This window comes from Nothobranchius furzeri, chromosome 9 (assembly GCF_043380555.1).
Source record: "Nothobranchius furzeri strain GRZ-AD chromosome 9, NfurGRZ-RIMD1, whole genome shotgun sequence".
Lineage (NCBI taxonomy): Eukaryota > Metazoa > Chordata > Actinopteri > Cyprinodontiformes > Nothobranchiidae > Nothobranchius > Nothobranchius furzeri.
Window position 1 is genome coordinate 23,723,194 of NC_091749.1, and position 23,639 is coordinate 23,746,832.

At 44.4% G+C, this 23,639-nt stretch overlaps 2 protein-coding genes across 3 annotated transcripts in view; one reads left to right on the top strand and one right to left on the bottom strand.

The window, feature by feature from the left end:
- Positions 1 to 12,886, top strand: part of pdpr (pyruvate dehydrogenase phosphatase regulatory subunit) — an 18,818-nt gene extending 5,932 nt beyond the window's left edge. For both annotated transcript variants that reach the window (XM_015974242.3, XM_015974241.3), the window contains exons 10-18: positions 2,486 to 2,610; positions 4,486 to 4,641; positions 4,798 to 4,931; positions 5,123 to 5,271; positions 5,364 to 5,476; positions 11,213 to 11,307; positions 11,399 to 11,488; positions 12,002 to 12,184; positions 12,258 to 12,886. In XM_015974242.3, coding sequence (XP_015829728.3) covers positions 2,486 to 2,610; positions 4,486 to 4,641; positions 4,798 to 4,931; positions 5,123 to 5,271; positions 5,364 to 5,476; positions 11,213 to 11,307; positions 11,399 to 11,488; positions 12,002 to 12,184; positions 12,258 to 12,665 — 1,453 coding nt within the window. In that variant the 3' untranslated portion in view covers positions 12,666 to 12,886. The remainder of the gene's footprint in view (positions 1 to 2,485; positions 2,611 to 4,485; positions 4,642 to 4,797; positions 4,932 to 5,122; positions 5,272 to 5,363; positions 5,477 to 11,212; positions 11,308 to 11,398; positions 11,489 to 12,001; positions 12,185 to 12,257) is intronic.
- Positions 12,887 to 15,462: 2,576 nt separating this feature from the next.
- Positions 15,463 to 23,265, bottom strand: mrps11 (mitochondrial ribosomal protein S11). Its single transcript, XM_015974246.3, has 6 exons — positions 23,077 to 23,265; positions 22,785 to 22,886; positions 22,563 to 22,661; positions 20,689 to 20,818; positions 20,069 to 20,134; positions 15,463 to 15,958 (listed from the first exon to the last, which is right to left on the bottom strand). The coding sequence occupies exons 1-6, from the start codon at positions 23,163 to 23,165 to the stop codon at positions 15,851 to 15,853; spliced, it is 594 nt and encodes a 197-aa protein (XP_015829732.1). The 5' UTR covers positions 23,166 to 23,265; the 3' UTR covers positions 15,463 to 15,850.
- Between the last annotated feature and the right edge of the window lie 374 nt (positions 23,266 to 23,639).

Genomic DNA, 23,639 nt, shown 5'->3' on the forward strand with positions numbered 1-23,639 from the left:
AGGTTTGCTGTAAAGCACATATGTCAGAGTCAAGGCCCGCGGGCCAGATGCGGCCCGCGGAGCATTTTTATGTGGCCCGCGAGATAAATATCAAAAATATATTAAAACTGGCCCGCTGGCCGATTTTACCGCAAAGACTACGACTCCCATGATGCTTTGCGGCGCCAGCGCGGAGCAGACGCGCCCCCTCCTTTGTGTTTTTTCAGCGCCGAGGCAGTCAGAGGTAGTTGGGTGTCTGCAGCTCCGCTGTCTCGGACAAACTACACTCCTCTCACTCAGCGCCGAGTTCACTCAGCTGTTTTCTGACGTTGAAGCCCAGAAACGGAGATTCTAGCCGCTCAGTAATGTGTTCACGACTGAAAGAGAAAGTTTTCAAACTAACTTCCAGACAGAGCTGATATTACTCCAGCGAGCAGCGACACGCTCAAACCAGCACGGCTCTGTGGCCGCTGTCGTGTTTCCTCCCTGACACACAACAACGTGGTCAAGCTGCTCAGACATGTTCATCAGCACAAACCTATGTGAGCACCTGTTGTCATCTAATGTTGTCGTTATTATGATGAAGATGAACAAAACAACAGGAGTCTCCTCCTCAGCTCAGATCAACCCCATGAAGCAGGTATCTGGCTGGAACAGGTGAGCATCACAGTAAACCAGTGGAGCAAACTGAGCTTTAAATATGTTGGTTTTATGCTCTTTTTCTGCTCCAAAACATGAAAGTTAACAGGTGAGATGTTGCATTTTCATTTAAGATAAAATGATATTTTTATTTTGTTGTTGGCCCGTGAGAAAAGATTTAACCTACAGCAAACAGGAAGTGGAAAGGCTGCAGATAGATGAATAGAATAGAAAATCCCTTTATTGTTCCTCAGTGGGGAAAGCTAGACGTCACAGCAGCGATGACACTTATTACAGGAGAAAAAAAGGAGAATAAAAAATAAGAAAAATGAATAAACAAGAAAACATAAATCCTGAATAGATTTTAAAAATGCTGATTATACCACAAGTAATGAATACCACTGATGCCTTTTATTTAAAACTGACTTGCTCGTGTGTAATTTGGTTATTCCACATTCAGTGTTAATGCAGAAATATGTTTGTTTCCAAATTTAAAGGTTCAAAATTGCATATATGTTGATAAAGAAAACGTGCAAATTTGCCGTCACTGTTTCAAAAAATATTAAGTTTGGTCCTCGACTCCGTCCCAGAGTTTCATTTCGGCCCCTTGTGAGTAGGGATGGGTACCTTTGACATTTGAATCGATCCGGTACTAATTCCCGGTACCTACGAGTCGATACCGGTACTTAACGGTACCAATTTTCGATACTTTTGAGTGTTTATTATTTTAATTCTCTTTTATAATTAAATATATATTTTTCTCAATATATATATATAACCATATTTGATAAATATCACGATAAATAACATACAAGTTTGTATTTTAACATCGTCCTTGTAGTTTTATAAGCTGATAATTAAACTGAAGCAAACATCTTTACTGTGAACTAAATTTACTGTGTATCTTCATTCCTTTTGCCGTCCTTTTTCTTTTGATTTTTCCTACTGGGAAGTTAGAATTTCCGAGGAGAAAGCGAACGCACCATTAGCTGGAAACAACGGTGGCAATGGAAGCTAACATATCAAGCTAACGTTATCTTTAACAGTTTATTTAGCTGCTGGAGCAGATTAAAACGATGATGCCTCAAACTTAGATCGTTGTCGCTGGTTTTACCTTCATCCATTCACCCGTCGCATTTAGTAAAGTAAAGCCAAACTTTAGAGCGCGTTCATGTTCTTCTAGTCGGAAATTCGGAGTTCCGAGGAGAAAGCGAACGCACCATTAGCGAAACGGAAGCTAACAAATCAAGGTAACGTTATCTTAAACATTTTATTTACCTACTGGAGCAGATTAAGATGAGGATGTCTCACTTAGATCGTTGTCTGTCGCTAGTTTCATCACCCAGTTACCCATCACATTTAGTGAAGTGGACCCAAGCTTTAGCGTGCGTTCTTTCTACCATGCTTGCTCTGTTTACAACGGGCTCGCAGGGACCGGCAACATAACGCTCTTGCGCATGCGCAACTGTCTTGGCAGTACCGAAACGAGGCACCGTTTGAAATGACGTGAATCGGTGTTCGGTCGGTACTATGGAATTCGGTCGGTACCTTAAAAAGTACCGAATTCGGTACTCATCCCTACTTGTGAGTTTGAGTTTGACACCCCTGCTGTAAAGAGTAGCAATTTGCTGGGTTCCTTATATAGGAAACATTTTTTTCTGATTGGCTTAATGAACTGACCTGCATTGCAATGTTTAGTATGTGAAGTGCCTCAAGACGACTCTTGTCGTGATTTGGCGCTATATAAATAAAATTGAATTGAATTGAAATGTAGAGGGTGTGTTTTAAAAATCCAGCAGCTGACATTTCGGAGTTCCATTCATGTTGCCGCAGCGCTCGTTGTCCTGCTGTGTGTTTTGGCGTGCAGGTACCTGGCTGAGTGGATGACCTATGGCTACCCCACTGCCAATGTTTGGCCGCTGGACATCAAACGCTTTGGAAACCTGCAGAGCAGCCGAACCTTCCTGCGACACAGGGTCATGGAGGTCATGCGTGAGTACTGACCGCTCAGTTCTGTCTGAATAGGTGAAATAATGACCAGACTCAAGAGTAAAACAACTTTAGAGCTGGCCTCTCTAGTGGACTAAAGTAGATTCTCACTGGGTGGATGTGAAATAAAGACTCAGGTCTTGAGAGAAATTTCATTAAAGTCAACATTAATTGAGTTAAATATGTACAAAGTATCCAGGTGTTAACCAATAAAAGCATTTTACTCTTAAAACAAGTTTACATGCATCCATAAAGCAGGTTTGACACTAATTCAGCCTGATATGCAAATGAAGAGCTTACAAGGCTTTTTTATTTTGGCAGGTGAGTTTTTCATTTTAAGCTGCTTCAGCAGGGAAATACGTTTTTGACACATCAGCATTTTATCAGGAAGGGTTTTTATGAGATGTTGCCACCAAGCCAAATATTGAATTCATACAAAGACATCAGAATTTAAGGGTACAAGTTGGGTCCTCAGTAAAGTATACGAGTATAATAAAGTTCAAGTATTGAACGCACTTCGTTTAATACTTTTTAGAAAAGCCTTTGTTGGTGATTACAGCCTCTAGACGCCTCTTGTATGGTGAGACCAGTCGTCTGCATTGCTCAGGAGGACTGATTCTGGCCCATTCTTCCACACAAACACAGTTTAAATCTTAAGGTTCCTTGGACTTCTGTTATGAACTTTGATTCTCGGTTCTCTCCATAGATGTTCTATGGGATTTAGGTCAGGTGATTCACTGGGCCGATCAAGCAATTAGATTTTCTTTCTTTGAAACCAATTCATTGTTTCTTTGGCCGTGTGTTTTGGATCATTTTCTTACTGAAATGTCCACCCTCTCTTCATTTCCGGCTTTCTGATAGATGGCGACAGATTTTTATCCAGAATGTCCCGGTACATTTATCCTGCCTTCAATAATATGAAGTCTGCCAGAGCCCCTTGCTGAAAAGCAGTTGGAGCCCTCCCAAACTTAACTGTTGGTATGATGTTCTCGCGGTGGTGGGCAGTGCCATTTCTTCTCCAAACACGGTGTGAAGAAAAACAGCCAGAAGTTCCTTTTTGGTTTCATCTGACCATACTATAGTCTCCCAGTTCTCTGCAGACTTCTCCTAAAGCTGTTTCACAAACTTTAACCAAGCCTCAACATGCTTTTTGTTCAGCGGTGGAGTCTTGTGTGGTGAGTGTGCATGGCTGCCATGGTGGTTCAGTGCACTGCTTATGAAGAACTCTCCAGATTACTCTTTGGGCTCCTCGGACTGGGATCTTACATGGAGCACCTGATCGTGGTCAGTTTATGGTGAACTGATGCTCTTTCCATTTCCAGATGATGGCTCCCACAGTGCTCGCAGGAACATTCAGCATTGTGGAAACGCCCCTTTAACCGTTCTCATCAGAATGCTTTCCAACTACGAGTTCTTTGCTTTTACCCTTCATGGAGTCTTTTCTGTGTGCCTCCTAGGAAACGAGAAGCCTTCATAGGCCATCACTTAGAAGCAGCTACTATCAATTAGTACTGATAGGGGGTTTCTCTCTCAATACTGACAGATTTCAGGTGATCTGGCTTTCTGTGCCTTTTTGCACCGTGTCATCTTCATGTGTTTAATACTGTTCCCCTGTGTTATTTCACTTGATTACACAGAACTCAATTTGTGGACTTATAATTTTATGTTTTTGCATTAATTAAACACTTTAGTTGATATTGGTGTGCAAATGTTGTCTCAATAACGCACTTAAAAAACCCTTACTGATGAAAATACTGATGTGTCAAATACTTATTTTCCCAGCTGTAAATGAGTTACCAGGGCCTCCGCAGTCAGACTTGGAGATGAACATTATTTTAACGTGTGTGTGTGTGTGTGTGTGTGCGTGTGTGCGCGCAGCTTTGCTGTTTGAGCTGAAGGTTCCACGGTGGGACTTTCAGACTGGCCGTCAGCTGAGGACGAGTCCACTCTACGACCGTCTGGACACCCAAGGAGCTCGCTGGATGGAGAAACACGGCTTTGAAAGACCCAAATATTTTGTTCCACCTGGGAAAGGTTTGATCTGCTCAGCAACAACATTTCATTATCTGTTAAGAACTTGAGGCATTGAAGTAGCTTTTATCCTTTTTATCAAAGAAAGGAAGGAATGTTTGAAGCGTGAATTCTACTGATGGTGTGACGGTTTCACAGTGAGACGTGTTCTCTCTGTAGATCTGCTGTCTCTAGACCAGAGTAAGACCTTCTACAAGCCAGACTGGTTTGACATCGTTGGAGCAGAAGTGAAATGCAGCAAAGAGGCTGTGTGTGTCATCGACATGTCGTCCTTCACCAAGTTTGAGCTGACTGTGAGTCACGATGCCCTGCAGACACGCTCTAATTAGATCCACTTCATGGAGAGCAGAGAAAAACGTTTCTGTGGCTTCAGACTGCTGAGCTGCATAGAACATCTGATCAGAGTTATGTTTAAACGTGATTTATATTAAAGTGGTTACGGCAACACAATCAGTGTTAAAAGCAGTTTGTCCTGCTGACTCAGTCAACAGGAGACCAGGCCTTGGAGCTGCTGCAGTACTTGTGTGCCAATGACCTGGATGTTCCTGTCGGACACATCGTCCACACGGGCATGCTGAACGAGCGAGGCGGCTATGAGAACGACTGCAGCGTGGTCCGCCTCAGCAAGAACAGGTTAGAATCGTCAGACCATCAGCGGTCAACACCTTACGGTCGATTTCAAAACGCAAATGGTGGAAAAAGTCTGCCTGTCGTTTGTTCTCTAGCTTCTTTATCATCTCTCCAACGGACCAGCAGGTCCACTGTTGGGCCTGGATAAAGAAGCACATGCCCAGCGACCCACATCTCCACCTGGAGGATGTCAGCTGGAAGTACACAGGTAGAGACGCTCCACCTTTACTTCATCGGGGCTAAGATGCTATATGATGATCCTTCCACTTGACCTGGTAGCAGGTTAAAATCCGGTCATACCGAACTCATACTAAACCGGGACTTGGGTGTACTACCACAGCCCGGGTTGCTGCCACTACCATATGTCATATTTCCATCGCCGGGTCTGGTTTTTATGGACCGGTGTGTTCCGGTATGGGGCCGCACTTTTCAGGCGAGCATTTCGATTGCGGTTTAGGCACCGGGGGGGGGGGGGGGGGGGGGGGGGTGCTGCGGGGTTAAACGCAGCATCATCCGCCTTGTGCGCCTTCAGGTCATACTTTGCGACAGGGAGATGCACCAAACCACAGCAACAATGGCGTCCAGGCAGCAGCACGTTCTTGTTGTCTGTGGTGTTTGGTATATTTTCTACACACATCACGATGGTTTTTAGAGCTACACTGTTTGCAGAGAAGAGGGCAGCTGATAGGAAATAAAGACGTCTGGCTTCAATATTAGACACGAGGCGCATCTTTTTGCTGCTAAGACGAAGAAAAAAGTGAGGCGCGAACTGGAGAAGCTACTGCCGCTCACAATTTGACAATTTCTAGCACTCACAGAGAACAGTCGCTTCTGCTTTGCTCCCTTATCTGCATTTCCCAAGGCTCTTTTTGTCCCGTCTGCCTACAGAGCGCTTCTCTGCATTTCCTCTGGAAATCACTATTTTTCAGCATGGATTTAATTAATTGGTCATTCAATGCGATTGATAAGATTTTTTCTACGATGAGAACGGAGGAGAGGGCTCGCGCTTGTCCTCACGGGACACATGCAGCGGGATATATGCTAGATTCCTGGAAGAAGTGGAATGTCATCTGTCTCTCTCAGCTGTCCATTGAGGACGTCGAAGATGTGTGGATATTTGGCCTGATGATCACTGGATTTCTTCTGATTGGAGTGGGAGGATATCTGGTTTTCCGAAAAATTGGGATAACGGGAGCGATTGGAGGGTGACCCGCAACCATGGACGGCATCGTCCGGGCGGAGACATCACAGACTGGGACGTTACTAGAGGTGAATCGCAAGCTGGACAACGTCTTAGCTGCGTTACCGGTGTTAGTGCGCAAAATGGATGTCATCTCGGAGAGGGTCACCGGACGGTGTGGAGATGTTTAATCACCTAATTGGCTTCACTGGAGGACTTGAATGATCAATACAGACTTTAAGACAGAGAGGAAAATTATCTCTGCCTGACCCAAACAAAGTCCTGTTATCCAATCTGACGCCATAAGCAGCCTTGGAGTTGCGTGCAAAAACCCCCTCGATGGAAGGAATGCAGACAAATGCTGTGAAACCCTACCTACCCCCCCGCCTTCAGATTGTGGTCTCCGCATCGAGGTCATCAAGTTGAAGGCACTCACTGTGCTCTCTGCTTTCCCATGACCTCCCACCCAGCTGTGGATTCAGTTGGCCGAGCGCCACACAGGCAGCTCCTGCTGAGGAAACCAGGGTCCCAGCCCCTCCCCCCACCTACCGGGTCTCACGTTGTGAACTGTGACATTCGTGCTTGTATGTAGAGGTGTTTTTTTGCATAGTAGAGCTACATCCTGCCGGTGTAACTCTGTTAATGCCTTTTTCTCCCTCCCCGAACTCTCCTCATGTAATCCCCTCTTCATCTATTGAAATGAGCGCCGTCATGGCTGCTCTCGTGGTCTGCCTGTATCTGTCCTGTCTATGTGTGTGTGTGTAATCTTGGTCAGGCTGTTCTGTGGAGTCAAGTTCCTATGCTCTGGATCGCTGAAGCGCTGGCAATAAAATTCATTCTGATTCTGATTTTGAAAGAACGGATAACACTAGAAACACTGGTTTTGGCGTTATTATCGTACACCACAACATTCTGACTCTTCAAAAAAAAACAGTAAAAACACTCAAAAACGCTGGCAGCTGATCAGAAGAGCTTCCTATTCAATGAGCAATCTGCCCAAAAACTGCATTCAGGGCACCCACATTGTTCGAAATATCGCTCTGCAATGTTGGATTCGTGCAGCCTTGCTTCTGCTGAGTCCTGAAGCATCAGCCGAGTCTGTTCTCGGGTAATGCTTTCCAGCCTGTCCGTCCACCTTTCATCAGATATTTGAATCTCGTTGAGGATCAGGAGTGCGCGCGCAAATCTTAACGCCGTCTTTGATCACCTGTAGACCACAACACTGACATTTAAGCAGTTATGTTTTTCAATATATGGACAACAAAATGTCTGTTGTCCTGTGAACTAGTATAGTTTTGAATATGGACAAATCAATTTTAATTCTGCTCAGACGCTACCTGAGCGTCGAGCACATGGTGGACGGCCCCCTCAGATGAGTGTGGACATCCTGGCAGAGGTGGAGGGGGCGCTGAAGGTAGTGACAGAGGTGATGGTGGCACAGAATTTACTGGGATGCCACTCGAGGAAGTGGACGCATCCTCACCAGAGGAGGAGTGCTGTCCCCTGCTTCAGATGGGCCTGAAAAACACAGATCAAAGGTTTTTTTGTACTAAGAAGCACAATGTTCACAGTTAAAGGTAAAATAGATAATTGACAGTTAGCATGTAGTAAACAAAAGAAAAGCACTCTCACATCACGAGACTTTACCCATGTAATAGCATGCTGTTGTATCTATACTTTTTAAGTAGTTTAAGTCTGTACTTTTACTTGTGTTTGTGTGTGATGTCAGAAGTTGATTCTTGATGCCACATAGGTGGTGATTTAGCCCGTTTCACCATGCTAAGCACACCTGGTTTTAGAGGTTTGATGTGAATTAACTTTTAGTTTGGGTTGGGGTTGGGAATGCCATTGGCTGAAGTTAGGGTATGGGTTAGGCATAGTGGAGTCTAAAATGAATGGAAGTCAATGGAGGTCCACGCAAGTATACAGATAGAAGTGTGTGTGGGCAGTTGTGTTTGTATGTGATGTGAGCTAGCGTATTTAGGTGTAACCATCCTTATGCTAACAAATAAGTAACTTTTACTTTGAGTACATTTTATTTACGATACTCTTCACATTTCTTGAGTAAAAAATTTGGCAAATACTTTTACTTTCAGGTACTTGTACATAAGTAGGAAAGTTTAGCAGTCTTTCCACCGTTGCCTGCTGGAGCAGGTTACGACGATGACGCCTCACTTGGATCGTTGTTTGTTGTCATCATCACCCAGTCACCCACTGCGTTTAGTGAAGTGGGTCCAAACTTTAGAGGCTGTCTGTCTGCCATGCTGCGTGCTCCTTTTACAGCTCACCCACAGCGATGCATTACGCTCGCCTCGCCTCTGTCAGTGCGCCCCAGGGCAGCTGTGGCTACTTAGTAGCTCATCAACGCAACCATCAGGTCGTGCTTTTTCCAGCTTCGCCAGATCACTCGCCTTAAGCCCGCATCTCGAGTCAGTCATCCACGCGTTCATTACCCCCCGTCTAGATTAAGCAAATGCAGTCCTGATTGGGATTAGTGCTTCTGCCTTGGGCAGACTACAGAAGGGTCAAAATGCTGCTGCCAGATTCTTAACCAACACCAACAGACGCACACACATGCTCTCCATCAAATTTAGAATTCACTTCAAAATCCTGCTGTTTGTCTACAAGGCTTAGAACTGCCCTTCACCCTCTTACCTGGCCGGCCCGCTGCGTCTCTACACACCCACCCGTGCCCTTCGTTCCGAAGGTTCACTATAAATCTCGGGGTGAGCGTTTCTTCTCACACGCTGCCCCTAAACTCTGGAACTCTCTGCCCCTCCATGTTTGTCAGGCACCTTGTAGGTTTAAGTCTGCCCTCCAAACACACTATTTTAAGCTGGCTTTTCCCACGACTGTCCTCATACGCCAGCGTGACGCTTCTGTTAGCGGCACCTTGTGACATTCTTCTGTACTTTTTAGCTCACTAAAGTTGCTCAGTTAGTTTTTACGTGTTTCTCTTTTATCTCTCATCTTAGTGCTTTTACTTGTTTTATGGTTAGTTAACTTTTAATGTCATTTTATGCCTTTTAGCTTTATATTTTACTCCTATGCTGTATTTGTTGTGTGTGAGTCTTTGGCTCCCATGTACAGCACTTTGGTTAGCTGCCATGCTATTTTTAAATGTGCTCTATAAATAAACTGGTATGGTATGGTGTCACCATCAGTGTGTGAATGTTTGTGTGAATGGATGAATGATACACTGTAGTGTAAAGCGCTTTGGAGTCCTTACTCTGAAAGGCGCTATACCAGTGCGGGTCATGTACTGTCTATCTTGGCAAATTGCTGTCTCATAGGTTCTCGTTAACGAAGGACAGAAATCAAAACAAGGCACCGTTTCATATCACGTGAATCAGTCCTCGGTAGGTACCACAGAATTTGGTCGATGCCTTAAAAAGTACCAAATTCGGTACGACATCACATGCCTTGGCCGATCAAATTCACCAAGATTAGTCAAGCCTAGCTGCTAGCCTGCCATCAGAGCTGGCATCAGGTTAGCCTTGTTTGTGGAACCAGATCTGGAGAAATTAAGCCGGGATTTTCTAAGCGAACCTGGCTTTTGGGATTATCTCACTTGATGGAACAGCCCTCTGGTGTCTCTAGTCATCATCATCAGATGATCTGCTTTAAGGGCTGCAGCATGAACCAGGACTTTTTAAATTTCCTAAAAACTTCAGTTTATGTATGTGTATTGGTACTTGTACTTCTGTAGTATTTTTACCACCTCCGGTAATATTGTTGTTACTTTGAAAGACACTTGGGTTCAATGTACACCGTTATCCATGTTAAACACTGGTGCCGGGACTTTTGGGGTCTTCAGGTCAGCTTGCTGCCCATCGCTGTGCTGTCTCTGCTCTTTAGCCTCGTGTATGAAATAATCATGATAAACATCATGGGCATAGCCCTCTAGTGTGCTTTAAAAAGCTGTAAATGTGCTAAATAATTCACTCTTTACTTCTTAGGCATTTCTTAAATGGGTTGTGCAACTACTCAGTGTTTTGGTGCAGCAGTTAATGGTCTGCAGAGCTCAAAGACAAAGAAAGAAATGCTTACCAACGGGGTTCACAAGTGGCTCCAGTAGTGCAGTCGCTGAGTCCAGGCCTGCCTAGATTTGCCGGTCTGTGTCCGTACATAGCATCCAGCGCGTCGTACCACCTCCATGTGTTTGTCCCATTTCCACTCCAGCCGTTGCTGTCCTTCTGTTTTCTGTACTGTAATTTCTTCAGCTTTGCCAGACACTGCTCCGAGGTGTGCTGGAGTCCTTCGGCAGCCATTCGCTGAGAAACTTTTTCGCTGAGAAACTTCTCAGCGTCCCAGCCCATCTAGCTCATATATATATATATTGAGTTTTGCAGTTGGTTTAAAAAACATTAATGTGACTCGAAATGACAATTTTTTTACACATTTGTAATCTTTCTCAAATAAACTGTCATTTTTTTTTTATCTGCCCATGAACCATAATTTTATAAGGAAGCAAATGGACAAGAAACATGTTAATAGTACTGTTATTAAAAAACCTCATTATTCATTTGCACTTTCCCATAACAGGTCATGCAAATCTCGGCTGGCATGCTCTTTTCGGCACAGCTGTTAAATTGCGCCCCACAAAAAAAAATGTCACCAGTCGCCACGGCAACCGGCGCAGAAAAATCAACGATCAGACCCTTCCCATTCAATGCCAGAACTAATGGACACGAGCTAAAGCTAGACCTGGTTCTGACAGAACACCTCTCTCATCACACACACACCTTTGTCCTTTACCTACAGCTCTGAATCTGATCGGACCTCGGGCGATGGACGTCCTGGCTGAGCTGTCGTATGTTTCCATGACGCCTGATCACTTCCCCTCCATGTTCTGTAAGGTAAAAGATTACTGCTGTAGCAACACTGCTGAGATGGTTCTTTTGATCATATGCATAAGAGCAGTATCTGTGTGTGTGTGTGTGTTTACAGGAGATGAGTGTGGGCTACGCCAATGGGATCAGAGTAATGAGCATGACTCACACTGGAGAACCAGGCTTCATGCTCTACATCCCCATAGAGGTGAGGCCTCCATTCACATCGACACCATTAAGTCCACATGCTGCAGGACGTTTGGTAGAGCTCTGGTACGTGCGGACGTCAAATCCCGGAGAGCCAGTGTCCAGCGTGTTTTCCTTTTAGCCAGCACACCTGATTTCAAACAGCAGGTGATTAACGGGCTCTAGCCTGATGAGCTGCTGCACAGGTGATTCAGCCATTGAATCGGGTGTGTTGGAGTAGAGAAACGAGGAAAACATGCTGGATATCGGCTCCCGAGGACCAGGAGTGAGTACCACTGTTACACAGGAATGAAAACCGACCATTCTGGTCGTTGGTCGTCTTGCCACGGGATCGATGTGACGCTCAGGTGTGGAGAAAGTTGTCGGTTCCTTTTTGCTGAAGAAAGCAAAAACCTACATCATCAGTTTAAACTGTTGAATGCAAGACTAAATATAGAAAATAACTGAAAATCAGCTAATTACACTCAGAAAAGTATTGGTAAACAACAACCTGATGTCTAACTGCTGTCTGCAGTACGCGCTACACGTCTACAATGAGGTGATGTCGGTGGGTCAGAAGTATGGCGTCCGTAACGCCGGCTACTACGCTCTGAGGAGCCTTCGCATCGAGAAATTCTTCGCCTTCTGGGGTCAGGACCTGGACGCCTTCACCACACCACTGGAGTGTGGACGAGAGTTCAGGGTCAAGTTTGACAAGGTGTGTTTGGCTGAGAGACGATGATGGGGTCTCACTCCTAACCTTGTTAACCTGCTCTCTGCTTCTCCATCAGGACACCGCCTTCCTTGGTCGTGAGGCGTTGCTGCAGCAGCGTCAGGAAGGCGTGTTCCGGCGGTTTGTCATGCTGGTTCTGGAGGACCACGACACCGAGCTGGACCTGTGGCCATGGTGGGGAGAGCCTGTCTACCGGAACGGTCTGCTGGCTGGGACCACCACCAGCAGCGCCTACAGCTACACTCTAGAGCGCCATGTCTGCCTGGGCTTTGTGTCCCCTCCCCCTGGCGCAGAGGGGCTCCCCACCCCCATCACCCCTGACTTCATCAACCGCGGAGACTACGAGGTGGACATTGCCGGGCAGCGCTATCCGGCCAAAGCCAAACTCTACCCCTTTAGCTCCCTCTTTGCTCAACAGAAACGGAGAAAGGAAGACATGGAGCTGAGTAACCTCCAGGGAAAGTGAGACGGGGGGATGAGGTCTCCGTCTGAGACACTCCATCAGGTCACCACGTCCACGCCGTGCCAGATGCTCACTCCTTACTTGTTCCTGTAAAACTTATTTCCAAACAGCGGTCTGCTTTTAATGTGCAATATGAGATGTTTGATCGATGCCTCCGTCTCAGTCCTGCTTCCCTGCTGCACATGCGGACACATCCAGATGTTTTCTGATTGTGTTTCAGTTATTTTAGGGCTTCGTGAATGAATCAGACAGAAATGTGCGACGTGGCCAATGCTGCTGTAATAATACACGAGTTCAGAGACTTTACCCTCTTCCCTGCTCCCAGCCCCACAACACAATACTTAAAATCAGAAAATGAGGCTTTAAGCATTAAACAAGCCTGAGGAATGGATGAATAATGTGTTGCAGTTCCGCCTCCAGCCCCGGTAACGTGTGCTGGATGTGTGCCGAGCCCGTGATGAACCCGTCGTCTGACCTGAGACTTATTTATGTTCCATGTTTGTGCACTTTGGAGGCTTTTGTGCAGTTTTGGTGGCTAACGAGTCCTAGCATAAATGATTTTAGATGGATGTGTAAAGGAAGGATTTCACTGCTGGTTGAAATAAAAAAAGTATTTTTGTATAGGCAGTGTGTGTATGAAATGCTTTAGTGCTGTATATTTTTTATTACGAGCCATATCAGCTGCACCGAGTCTGCCGTTTCTCGTTTCACCTCCATTGAATCCTAATAAAGAGCCGTGGGTCTTTTGGAACGGAGTGTTTAAACGCCACCTGCAGGCTGGGCGGGCGTTCCAGACCATCTTCCGTTTTGTGACTTTGAAAACATTTAGATTTATGGTCTAAATGACTTGAGACAGAAAACGGATAAAGGTTGAAACGTTGCAGAAAGATGATCTGCTGGACAGACTCTTTAGACGCCTCCTTCAGCCCATGTGGAAAAACGGAGTTTGACTTATTTTACCAGCTGTAGCTGACCTGAGATGGGAAATGGACAAACTACGGACTAATGAGCTGAGACCAGCCAGGAGGATGTTCCGAGTGGAATGTTCCTACAGGTGCTGGCCAGTAAATTAGAATATCATCAAAAGGTTGAAAATATTTCAGTAATTCCATTCAAAACATGAAACTTGTACATTATATTCATGCAATGCACACAGACCAATGTATTTCCAATGTTCATTACATTTAAATTTGATATTCATAAGTGACAACTAATGAAAACTCCAAATTTGGTATCTCAAAAAATTAGAATATTCTGAAAAGGCTGAATATAGAAGACACCTGCTGCCACTCTAATCAGCTGATTTACTCAAAACACCTGCAAAGGCCTTTAAAAGGTCCCTCAGTCTTGTTTTGAAGGCACCACAATCATGGGGAAGACTTCTGACTTAACAGCTGTCCAAAAGACAATCATTGACACCTTGCACAAGGAGGGCAAGACACAAAAGGTGATTGCTAAAGAAGCTGGCTGTTCGCAGAGCTCTGTGTCCAAGCACATTAACAGACAGGCGAAGGGACGGAAAAAATGTGGTAGAAAAAAGTGTACAAGCTCTAGGGATAACCGCACCCTGCAGAGAATTGTGACGACAAACCCATTCAAAAATGTGGGGGAGATCCACAAAGAGTGGACTGCAGCTGGAGTCAGCGCTTCAAGAACCACCACGAGGAGACTCATGAAAGACATGGGATTCAGGTGTCGCATTCCGTGTGTCAAGTCACTCTTGAACAAGAAACAGCGCAAGAAGCATCTCGCCTGGGCCAAGGACAAAAAGGACTGGACTGATGCTGAGTGGTCCAAAGTTATGTTTTCTGATGAAAGCAAGTTCTGCATTTCCTTTGGAAATCAAGGACCCAGAGTCTGGAGGAAGAGCGGAGAAGCACAGAATCCACGTTGCATGAGGTCCAGTGTAAAGTTTCCACCGTCAGTGATGGTGTGGGGTGCCATGTCATCTGCCGGTGTTGGCCCACTCTGTTTCCTGAGGTCCAGGGTCAATGCAGCCGTCTACCAGGAAGTTTTAGAGCACTTCATGCTTCCTGCTGCTGACCAACTTTATGGGGATGCAGACTTCACCTTTCAACAGGACTTGGCACCTGCACACAGTGCCAAAACCACCAGCACCTGGTTCAAGGACCATGGTATCCCTGTCCTTGATTGGCCAGCAAACTCGCCTGACCTTAACCCCATAGAAAATCTATGGGGTATTGTGAAGCGGAGGATGCAATACGCTAGACCCAACAATGCAGAGGAGCTGAAGACGACTATCAGAGCAACCTGGGCTCTCATAACACCTGAGCAGTGCCACAGACTGATCGAGTCCATGCCACGCCGCATTACTGCAGTTATTGAGGCAAAAGGAGCCCCGACTATGTATTGAGTGCTATACATGCACATTCTTTTCATGTTCATTCTTTTCAGTTGGCCAACATTAGAGAAACAAACATTTTTTCATTGGCCTTTAGAATATTCTAATTTTCTGAGATACCAGATTTGATGTTTTCATTGGTTGTCACCTATAAATATCAAAATTAAACGTAATAAACATCGGAAATACATTGGTCTGTGTGCATTGCATGAATATAATGTACAAGTTTCACGTTTTGAATGGAATTACTGAAATATTTTCAACCTTTTGATGATATTCTAATTTACTGGCCAGCACCTGTACATGTCTGCTGCTGTGGAGCGCAGGACGGATGCAGGACAGCAGGTCTCATGCTGCCAGATAAGGGTCAGTGTTCTTGTGAAGCATCTGTAGTGAAGGTGGGCTCATGTTTGAAAGAATCAAGCAGAGTTTAGACTATTTTACAGATTTTGTTTTCTAAAACAAGCATTTTATTTAGGCCTTGTTTAATGATGGACAACACGTGCTGATGTGTGGAAAAAGGCAACGGTTTTGTCAAATCATTAACATACGTTTTCCTAAAGACCTTCTGGACTTACAGATGCATTAACTTACACACCTGACTTGACTCTGCTCAAGTAAAAAAAAGTGAAAACACACAAAAGGACCAAATACAGTTCCAGGCCTGTTCCTCAGACAGCTGACGGTGACCAGAGGAGCTGCAGGGACATGGAAGGTGGACAGTAGCAGAGGGCGTCTCATGAGCTACAATTACATGTCCCAACACTGCCTCCTGTGGTTCAGCTCAGAGCCAGAGTTACACAACACATGCACGTTGGCCCAGACATCACATCCTCCTGGCTTTACGTGGACGGCAGCCATTGTGTGGCACGGGGGTGTTGTCGGTGATGGATACCACCTCCAGGCCTCCCATGGCCAGGCCTTTGATGGCAGACTGCAACAACAGGAAAAAGAAACAGTCAGTCATTACGGAGACCAAGATGTCAGCCACTCCTTCAATTACACTCAATAGGAAAAGTCTGGCGTTCATTAGCAAGGCGTTTGGCCTCGCAGTGACAGGTTGGGTTGGCTGAGGGACGGGGTCACCGCTCCAGGACGGGGAAAAATACCAGCGTCTTTAGCGTTTTCTTCTTTATTTAGTCACACACTAATGTGACTGCAGGATGTGCTCCAACTACAGGGGGATCACACTCCTGAGCCTCCCTCGTAAGGTCTATTCAGGGGTTCTGGAGAGGAGGGTCCCACGGACTGTCGAACCTCAGATTCAGGAGGAACAATATGGTTTTTGTCCTGGCCGTGGAACACTGGAGTAGCTCCATACCCTCGGGGAAGGGGGGGGGGGGGGGGGTGTAATCTTGGACGGTGTGTGGGAGTGGAAAAACAGTAGAATGCCTTCTCCAGGTCAGGGACGAGGAACATACATCACTCCGGTCTGCCGGTCCAGTGGAACTGCCCCCGATATCCACATGATATTGCAGAGCCGCGCCAGCCAACACCACCCTACAGCATCCAGAGCCGTAAGGAGCTCTGGGCGGATCCCATCCACCCCCGGGGTCTTGCCACTGAGGAGCTTTATGAAAACTTCAGTGACCTCAGCACCAAAGATTGGAGAGCCCAACCCAAAGTCCCCAGACTCTGCTTCCTCACTGGAAGACGTGCCGGTGGGATTGAGGAGGTCTTTGAAGTATTCTTCCCACCGATCCACAACGTGGAGGTCAGCAGCACACCGTCCCCACTATAAACAGTGTTGGTAACACACTGCCTTCCCCTCCTGAGGCGCTGGACGGTGGACCAGAATCTCCTCAAAGCTGTATGAAAGTCGTGCTCCATGGTCTCACCGAACTCATGTTAATAATCGTGGTTTTATTATTGACTATAATAACAATAGTGATGAAGGGTTTGGCTGTAAACGGGCACCCGTAGCTGACATCACAATAACCTGCTGACTTGACCAATGTGTTTGGCCTTCATGGATGTGCTGGACCGATCCTCTGCGCGTGCGCGTGCGTGTGTGTGTGTGTGTGTGTGTTGTTCCTCAGCAGAGTGAATTCTAATGCTCTGACTGCCCTTAATAAAATCCCCGTAGAGCCTGATATACAGAAGGCTGCAGAACTAGGCTTACTCCTCCTAAAGGAACACACCACCCACTAATAACAAATGCATTCATGACATTTTACAATGTTTAAGGTTGGAAAAGATCATATTTTCCCTAAGAGCTTCCCTAGAGGAGCTCAGTAAAACCTCACGAGCATTTTTAAAACACACCCAACCAGAGAAATTAAAGGGATAGTTCAGTTGTTTTACTTAGAAGTAGGGCTGAAACGATTCCTCGAGTACCTCGAATAATTCGAGTACAAAAAATCCTCGAGTCAAATTCTCTGCCTCGAGGATTCGTTTAATTCATATTTAATTAATTCGTGGCTTTGCAGTCGCCCGTGGTCATGTTTCACCCGGACTGAAATAAGTGACGCACATGCTCACTGGACTGCACACGCGAGTAGCGAATGTAACTTAACTTTCTCTTAAGCCATGGCGGACAACGTGGACCCCGGTGGAGTGCGAAAAAGACAGAAAATGTCAAGATGTGGGACCATTTTTCACGTCGTTAGGCGGAAAACGTACTCCAGTGTAAATACTGTAAAATGGATTTAGCCTAGCACAACACCACATCCTCCGTGCTGCTGCAGCGCCTGTAAATGTCACTTCTGCAAGCGGACTCGGAGCCTCTACAAGATAATGCATTTTAGCCTGTATTTCCATATATTCTGCGGACACTGTGCGACTTTTTCGTTTGTAGCACTTAGTTTCAGCTCACACCGTACGTCTGGTAGCAACACGTCGGACTTAAAATGTGCTAAAAAATAGCATTTTTACACAAAACGTCGGACTTTTTATTGTGTTATTGATGTTTGTTGTCCCTCGGGATTGCTGCAGGAGGACATGGGTATTTATGAGAGGAAAACGAAAGAAAGTAAATAAATGTTTTGTGATCAGTATAATTTGACAAAACCACAGCAAACATGCTTTCTCGACAATCCTTGTTATTGTGTGAGTAAAAACGTGTAGAAATTAAAACGGACGTGTGTTAATAGGGAAACAGCCGGCGAGCTGTTTGCGCATGCACCGTGAGCGGTTCTGGTTCTGTTTGGGCCGCAGCCGCTCGCAGCGCTACTTCCAACAGTTATCCTCCTAGTTTCTGTCTGGCTTGCAGGCTAGCAGATTCTCGCACGAGGGGAAAATCGGCTCAGGTTGTGTACTTATTTTTTGCACAGCCATTTGTTTACTGTGAAGTAAAGTTGAAGTGCTGAAGTTTTGAAAACTAATTTTGAATAAAACTTGAAGAATAACTGGCAATTGCTTGCTCATTTTAACAGGTCTTTCATAATTATAACATGCTATTTGATATAATGGTTTACAAATACAAAAGGGTAATTTATTAGAGTACTCGATTAATCGAAAAAAATATTCGATAGAGTACTCGATTACAAAAATATTCGATAGCTGCAGCCCTACTTAGAAGCAGAACTTCAGCGGTCAGGGTTAAATACCCGAGCTGATGCGTTAATACTGCTGTTAGACTGTCTCAGCTCTAATTACAGCTTTTTACAAACGCTAGGACACATTACTCAATACTTGGGTCACTTTTGCACACAGTGAGCACAACAGAAGTCCATGTGGGCTAAACTGAGGATCAGTTATCACTGTTCAGCCACAAAACGCATTCAGTGACTACATCTCTCAAATGTCATCAATTCATTCCTCACTCAGACACAACTGCCATGAATCTTTGCACCAACAGGGCATTTTGCACACGCTCACATACTGTTTACAGAACAGTTAAACTTACGTTCAAAACAACAACATAGTGCAAAACTGAATTAGGTGGGAAGACTCAACAGCAATGTTTTACTGAAACATATTTTAAATCTAAAAATGCAGTTTAAGCAGCCACAGCTGATTCTCACGGTAGAGGAACATCTACACAGCTGTTACTCTTTCTATTGCATCACAAAAGCAGACGACTGCTGAATGGGTTGTATTGTGACATAAACATGGACCCAGCCAGAACTAGAGAAGAGGCTGAAACAGGAAGAAGAGAGGCCGTATGAATGCCTGGACACATCGGTCTGTTGCATCTGTATCGGTGGATGGTGTGTGTAAATTGTTGTATTTTGGAATTAGCAAAACATAAAAATAAATAAACAACATTAAATATCGACAAATTCTGCATCGTGTCTGGTTCATTCCAGTAACATATGTTGCAGTTATGGACAATATATATCAGAGACAGACGTGTCCTTGTTTTACACAACAGTGTAATGCTGCATGTTGTTGTGTTTTTTAGGTTTGTGGGTGACAACATGCGTTTGTCGGCTGTCAACCGTTGCAAGTGTTCTGGAGGAGAGTGTGTGTTTGAGACCTGAATGAAGTGTTTTGGTAGTTGTCAAGCATTTTGAATGTGAAATGAACAGCTTTGCCGAGCTGACACTCAAGAGAATCGTGTCAAGTGTGCCAAAGTGACCCAAGTGTGTGTCCTAGCGTCTGTAAAAAAAAACTGTAATCTACATTAAGAAATACTGTTTTAATGCAAATGATGCAAATAGTTGACATAAATTTGTTCTGTAAATTTTAGTGGAACAAAACATTCATCCCCCCCCAAAAAAATACGTATCATCAGGCTACCCTGATCAGTGCAGACTCAACCCATCCACTGAACCCACATTTTTAGTGACTTCCGTCAGGAAGTGGGTTCAGAGTTCCATTGGCCAAGAAAGGTGTCTATAAGAAATCATTTGTTCCCACTGCAATTACAATTTAGAGTTCTGAAAGTTTTTTTTACGATGATAACATTCTAATACCTTTTAATTGTCTTTTTATGTATTTGTGTGAATGCGATATGGATTGTATTGTAAGGTGAGCCATGTCAAAGGCGAATTTCTGCCTCAATTCGAGGTGGACAATAACGTCAGTCCGTCCATCTAAAACTGAACAGCTGTTGTTAAGAATAACATTAAAGACCAGCAGAAGTCGAACGACGACTCACCAGACGTCCAGGACCCAGACCTTTGACCACCACCCGAACAAACGTGACTCCCTTGGCCGTGGCTTTCTGTTGGGACAAAAAAAAAACCCTGATGATTGTGTTCTCAGAGGTCCAGATGAACCCTGTAGAAATAAAACAGCTACAACCACACCTGCCTTGCTGTAGAACAGTGAGACCGATCTCCTTTTTTTTTTACTAACAAAATGGATTAAATTCTCACCTTCAACTGTAGCTAAAATGTTGACAGATTTGTCTAAATATTCTTTTAGTTTTTCCTCCAAAACAATAAACGACCACTTCTGTATCTTTCCTGCTGAAAATGAAACAATCTGTTAGCTTTGTTGGCCTGCAGCTGTGGTGGATCAGAGGAAGACAAAGTCTGGATGAGATTTTTTAAAGGCTGTCAGCTCCAGTTAGTAGAAGTCCTTAGAGGAAGCAGCGTACTCGCCTGACATTTAATATTCATGAACTAAGCGCTGCTACGCAGAGTGCTGAAGCTGCACGGGTTGTGGAGTCTGCACTAATTTACTGGTGTTCTGAGAGATAATGAAGGGTTCAAGTAGGAAGAGACCCTGTTCCTGCAGGTTATGAGCAGAACAAGCAGAGGAGGACAAACTCACAGCAGCAGCGGAGATTCCTGCAGTCTGAGAAGCGATGGGCGTGGACTTCTTGATGTTCTTGAAGCCCTCTGTGCCACAGGATGTCCTGACCATGGGCTGTCCTGTGCTGTCTATGAGCTGGATGTGTGTGCTGGAGAAGAACACAGTAGTTCAGAGGGCCACTTGCACACAAGAAATAGTTGTTTGTTTGTTTGTTTGTGACTTAAAACCCGCCCTGGCTTGTTGGATGAGATGGTTTAGTGATGGGAGTAGGTCGTTCCCCTTCCTGTTTCCCTTCTAAGAGCAGTTCTGCACTCTTTGTACACTCCTGGGGCTGCATTTATAAACCGTACTTACCAATAGATCCGTGCGTATTTCGTGCGTGGGAATGACTTTACGCATTGTGTGGTATTTACCAATTTGTACTTGTGCGTGAAAATGTTCCTAAATATAAGAACAGCTCTGGCCAAGTGTAGGACCAACATCTAGTGGTAGAACCGCAGCACTGAAGGTCTCAGTCGTCCACACACGTTCCTCATCCACAAATTATTTAACCCATTAAGTAATTATTTCAGTATACAAACAGCTGTGTAGCATAACTGGTGCTACAACACTCGACGGGAATCTGACATTGTGGAATGGTTGTCGTGGTTTTGTAATCGCAATTTTGTCTCTTCCCATTTTTATGATGTTTTAATCTTTTTAATGAAATAATATTATTTTAAATTAAATGTAATTATATTATATTTTGTCCTTGTGAAACGACTCGTGATTTTGCTTGGACGTTTCTATATTATCACTGAGGATTTGTCAGCGCGTGCTCTCTGGAGTAAACGCATTTCCATGAGCGCACTGACAGGAGATCCTCCTAGAACTATGCTGTGATATGGGACTCTTTGTAGAGCTTCATCTAAACCGCACAAATCCGATTCCAGTTCATATTCTATTTTACAACTACGAGAACTCCCAGAACCTCCTCTGCTCCCCGATCACACACACGTTGTCAAGGTAACCGAACTGAATGACAGCTTAGAGGCTGCACTCAGACATTTCCAAAAAAAAACGAACATGATCCAGAACAACTCCTTCAATGTAACCAGTTACTCTACGATTTATCATATTACATTTTTTTTATTTATTCCTGATGGAAGCCTCTCCTCTGTCCCTACTGCGTTTATAACCTCTGCAACTTGTTTGGTTATTTTGCACTTCGACAGCCAGTAACACAAGGAATCCCCTCACATGCTGAGGAGGTATCGCGACCAAATATGGTTAATTGCGAGCGTTTCTGCATGAAAATGACTGAGAACGGACACGAGCACCTGGGTACGCACCGGTGGGATTTACCATAAGACGATTGCGGAGGAACGTGCGTACAAGAGGCCACAGCATGTTTCATGAATTAGGATTTTGATCGTATGACGAACATTCTAAATTTCGTTCGTGGGAAGGAATTTAGGAATTTTTCGATGAACGTTTGATACATGAGGCCCCTGTTCTGTTGAGGATTCCCATGTTTGTGTCTGCTTTAAATGGGAAGCTGTAGCCCCTCTGAATGCCTCAGTCTGGATGAATTTAAATCCTTGATGGCACTGAACTTTCACAACCTAAATACTGGAACAATTCTCTTAGCACAATCTGCAGCTCTGATCATAGAATGTTGGGAAAATATTTCCCAAAAACCTGGGTGTCTTCTTTAGTGGTTCTGAATCATTCATTTTATGTGCTTTGTTGAATGTGTCGTTTACAAATGTGCTCTCAAATAATTCTACATTGACTAGATTTTCATTATGAACACACTTCCTGCTAATAATGCACTAACCAGACACAAGTACACGAAATACATTTAATTAGAAATAAACTTTAATGCAGGCCCAGGAAATAGGCGCACTCACTTGTTGTACGTGGCTTTAATGTGAACTATTGGTAACTCGTCAAACTTCTTTCCGCCCCAGCTCAGTGCGCTGTCTTGGCCAGGCATAGGAGGATAAAAGCTGAAAATATAAGAAAAAAAAAACAACCGGGTCAAAGTTTACGGAACGATAACCAGCACATTTTATAGCGTGCAGCCGTGGAAACACATTTAAACAAATGCAAAAGACGTGATAAAGTCATACCTGAATTCTTTGCCAGACTTTGTTTCGGAGGCTTCTGCCTCCTGGTGTCTCACCGCACTGCTAAACAGTGTTCTCTGCAGCGGAGTCCCTCTGCTTCCAACTCTAAACAATGTCATCAACATCGTTTTAATAACCAAGTTAGACTGGTTTGACATTTAGTTTCTTGCCGTGTAGAAAATGTGCACAAGAGTCAGGTCCTACTCAAAATGTGTCGTGCCACAATGAGATGGTACTAGCTTAGAAATAGCTGTTTAGCTAACAGCAGACTGCGTAATCCACATGAAACACTTACAGAGACGTTCCGTTTCCATTTAGCGAGGCGACAAACTGTCGACATACGATGCTGGCGGAGTTAAATAAAACACAGTTAAATTTAAACATGTTTTAGTAACTCAAACACGTTGGCATTCAGCCTACAACTGTTTTATAAACAACTAACGTGACATTGAAGGGGCTGCTCACTGAAACGTTTGGGACTAGTGACCGTGAGGGATGGCACGGTAAAAGATTTCTGTTAACATGATGTTTTATCACTATTATCAAATGAAAGATGTACGTAATACTTAAAAAGATGTTTAGAATATGTATAGTATATATTACTATTTTAGTTTTTATCATTTTAACTTTTAAACAGTGACCCCCCCACCCCCTCGTTTTTTAAAGAATAGACCATTCGTTTGCCGCAAAGACTTGTGGGTAGAAAGGGTGTTGCCTTCAAAAACAAAAAAAAAAACCTCGAAATTTTTAGTATCTATCTGTAAATCCCCACTTTATGGTTTAAAGTCCCAATAAGTGTACCTTTTGCAAATTACTCAAATAAAAACATTTTTATCAAACACTAGAGCAATATTTTTG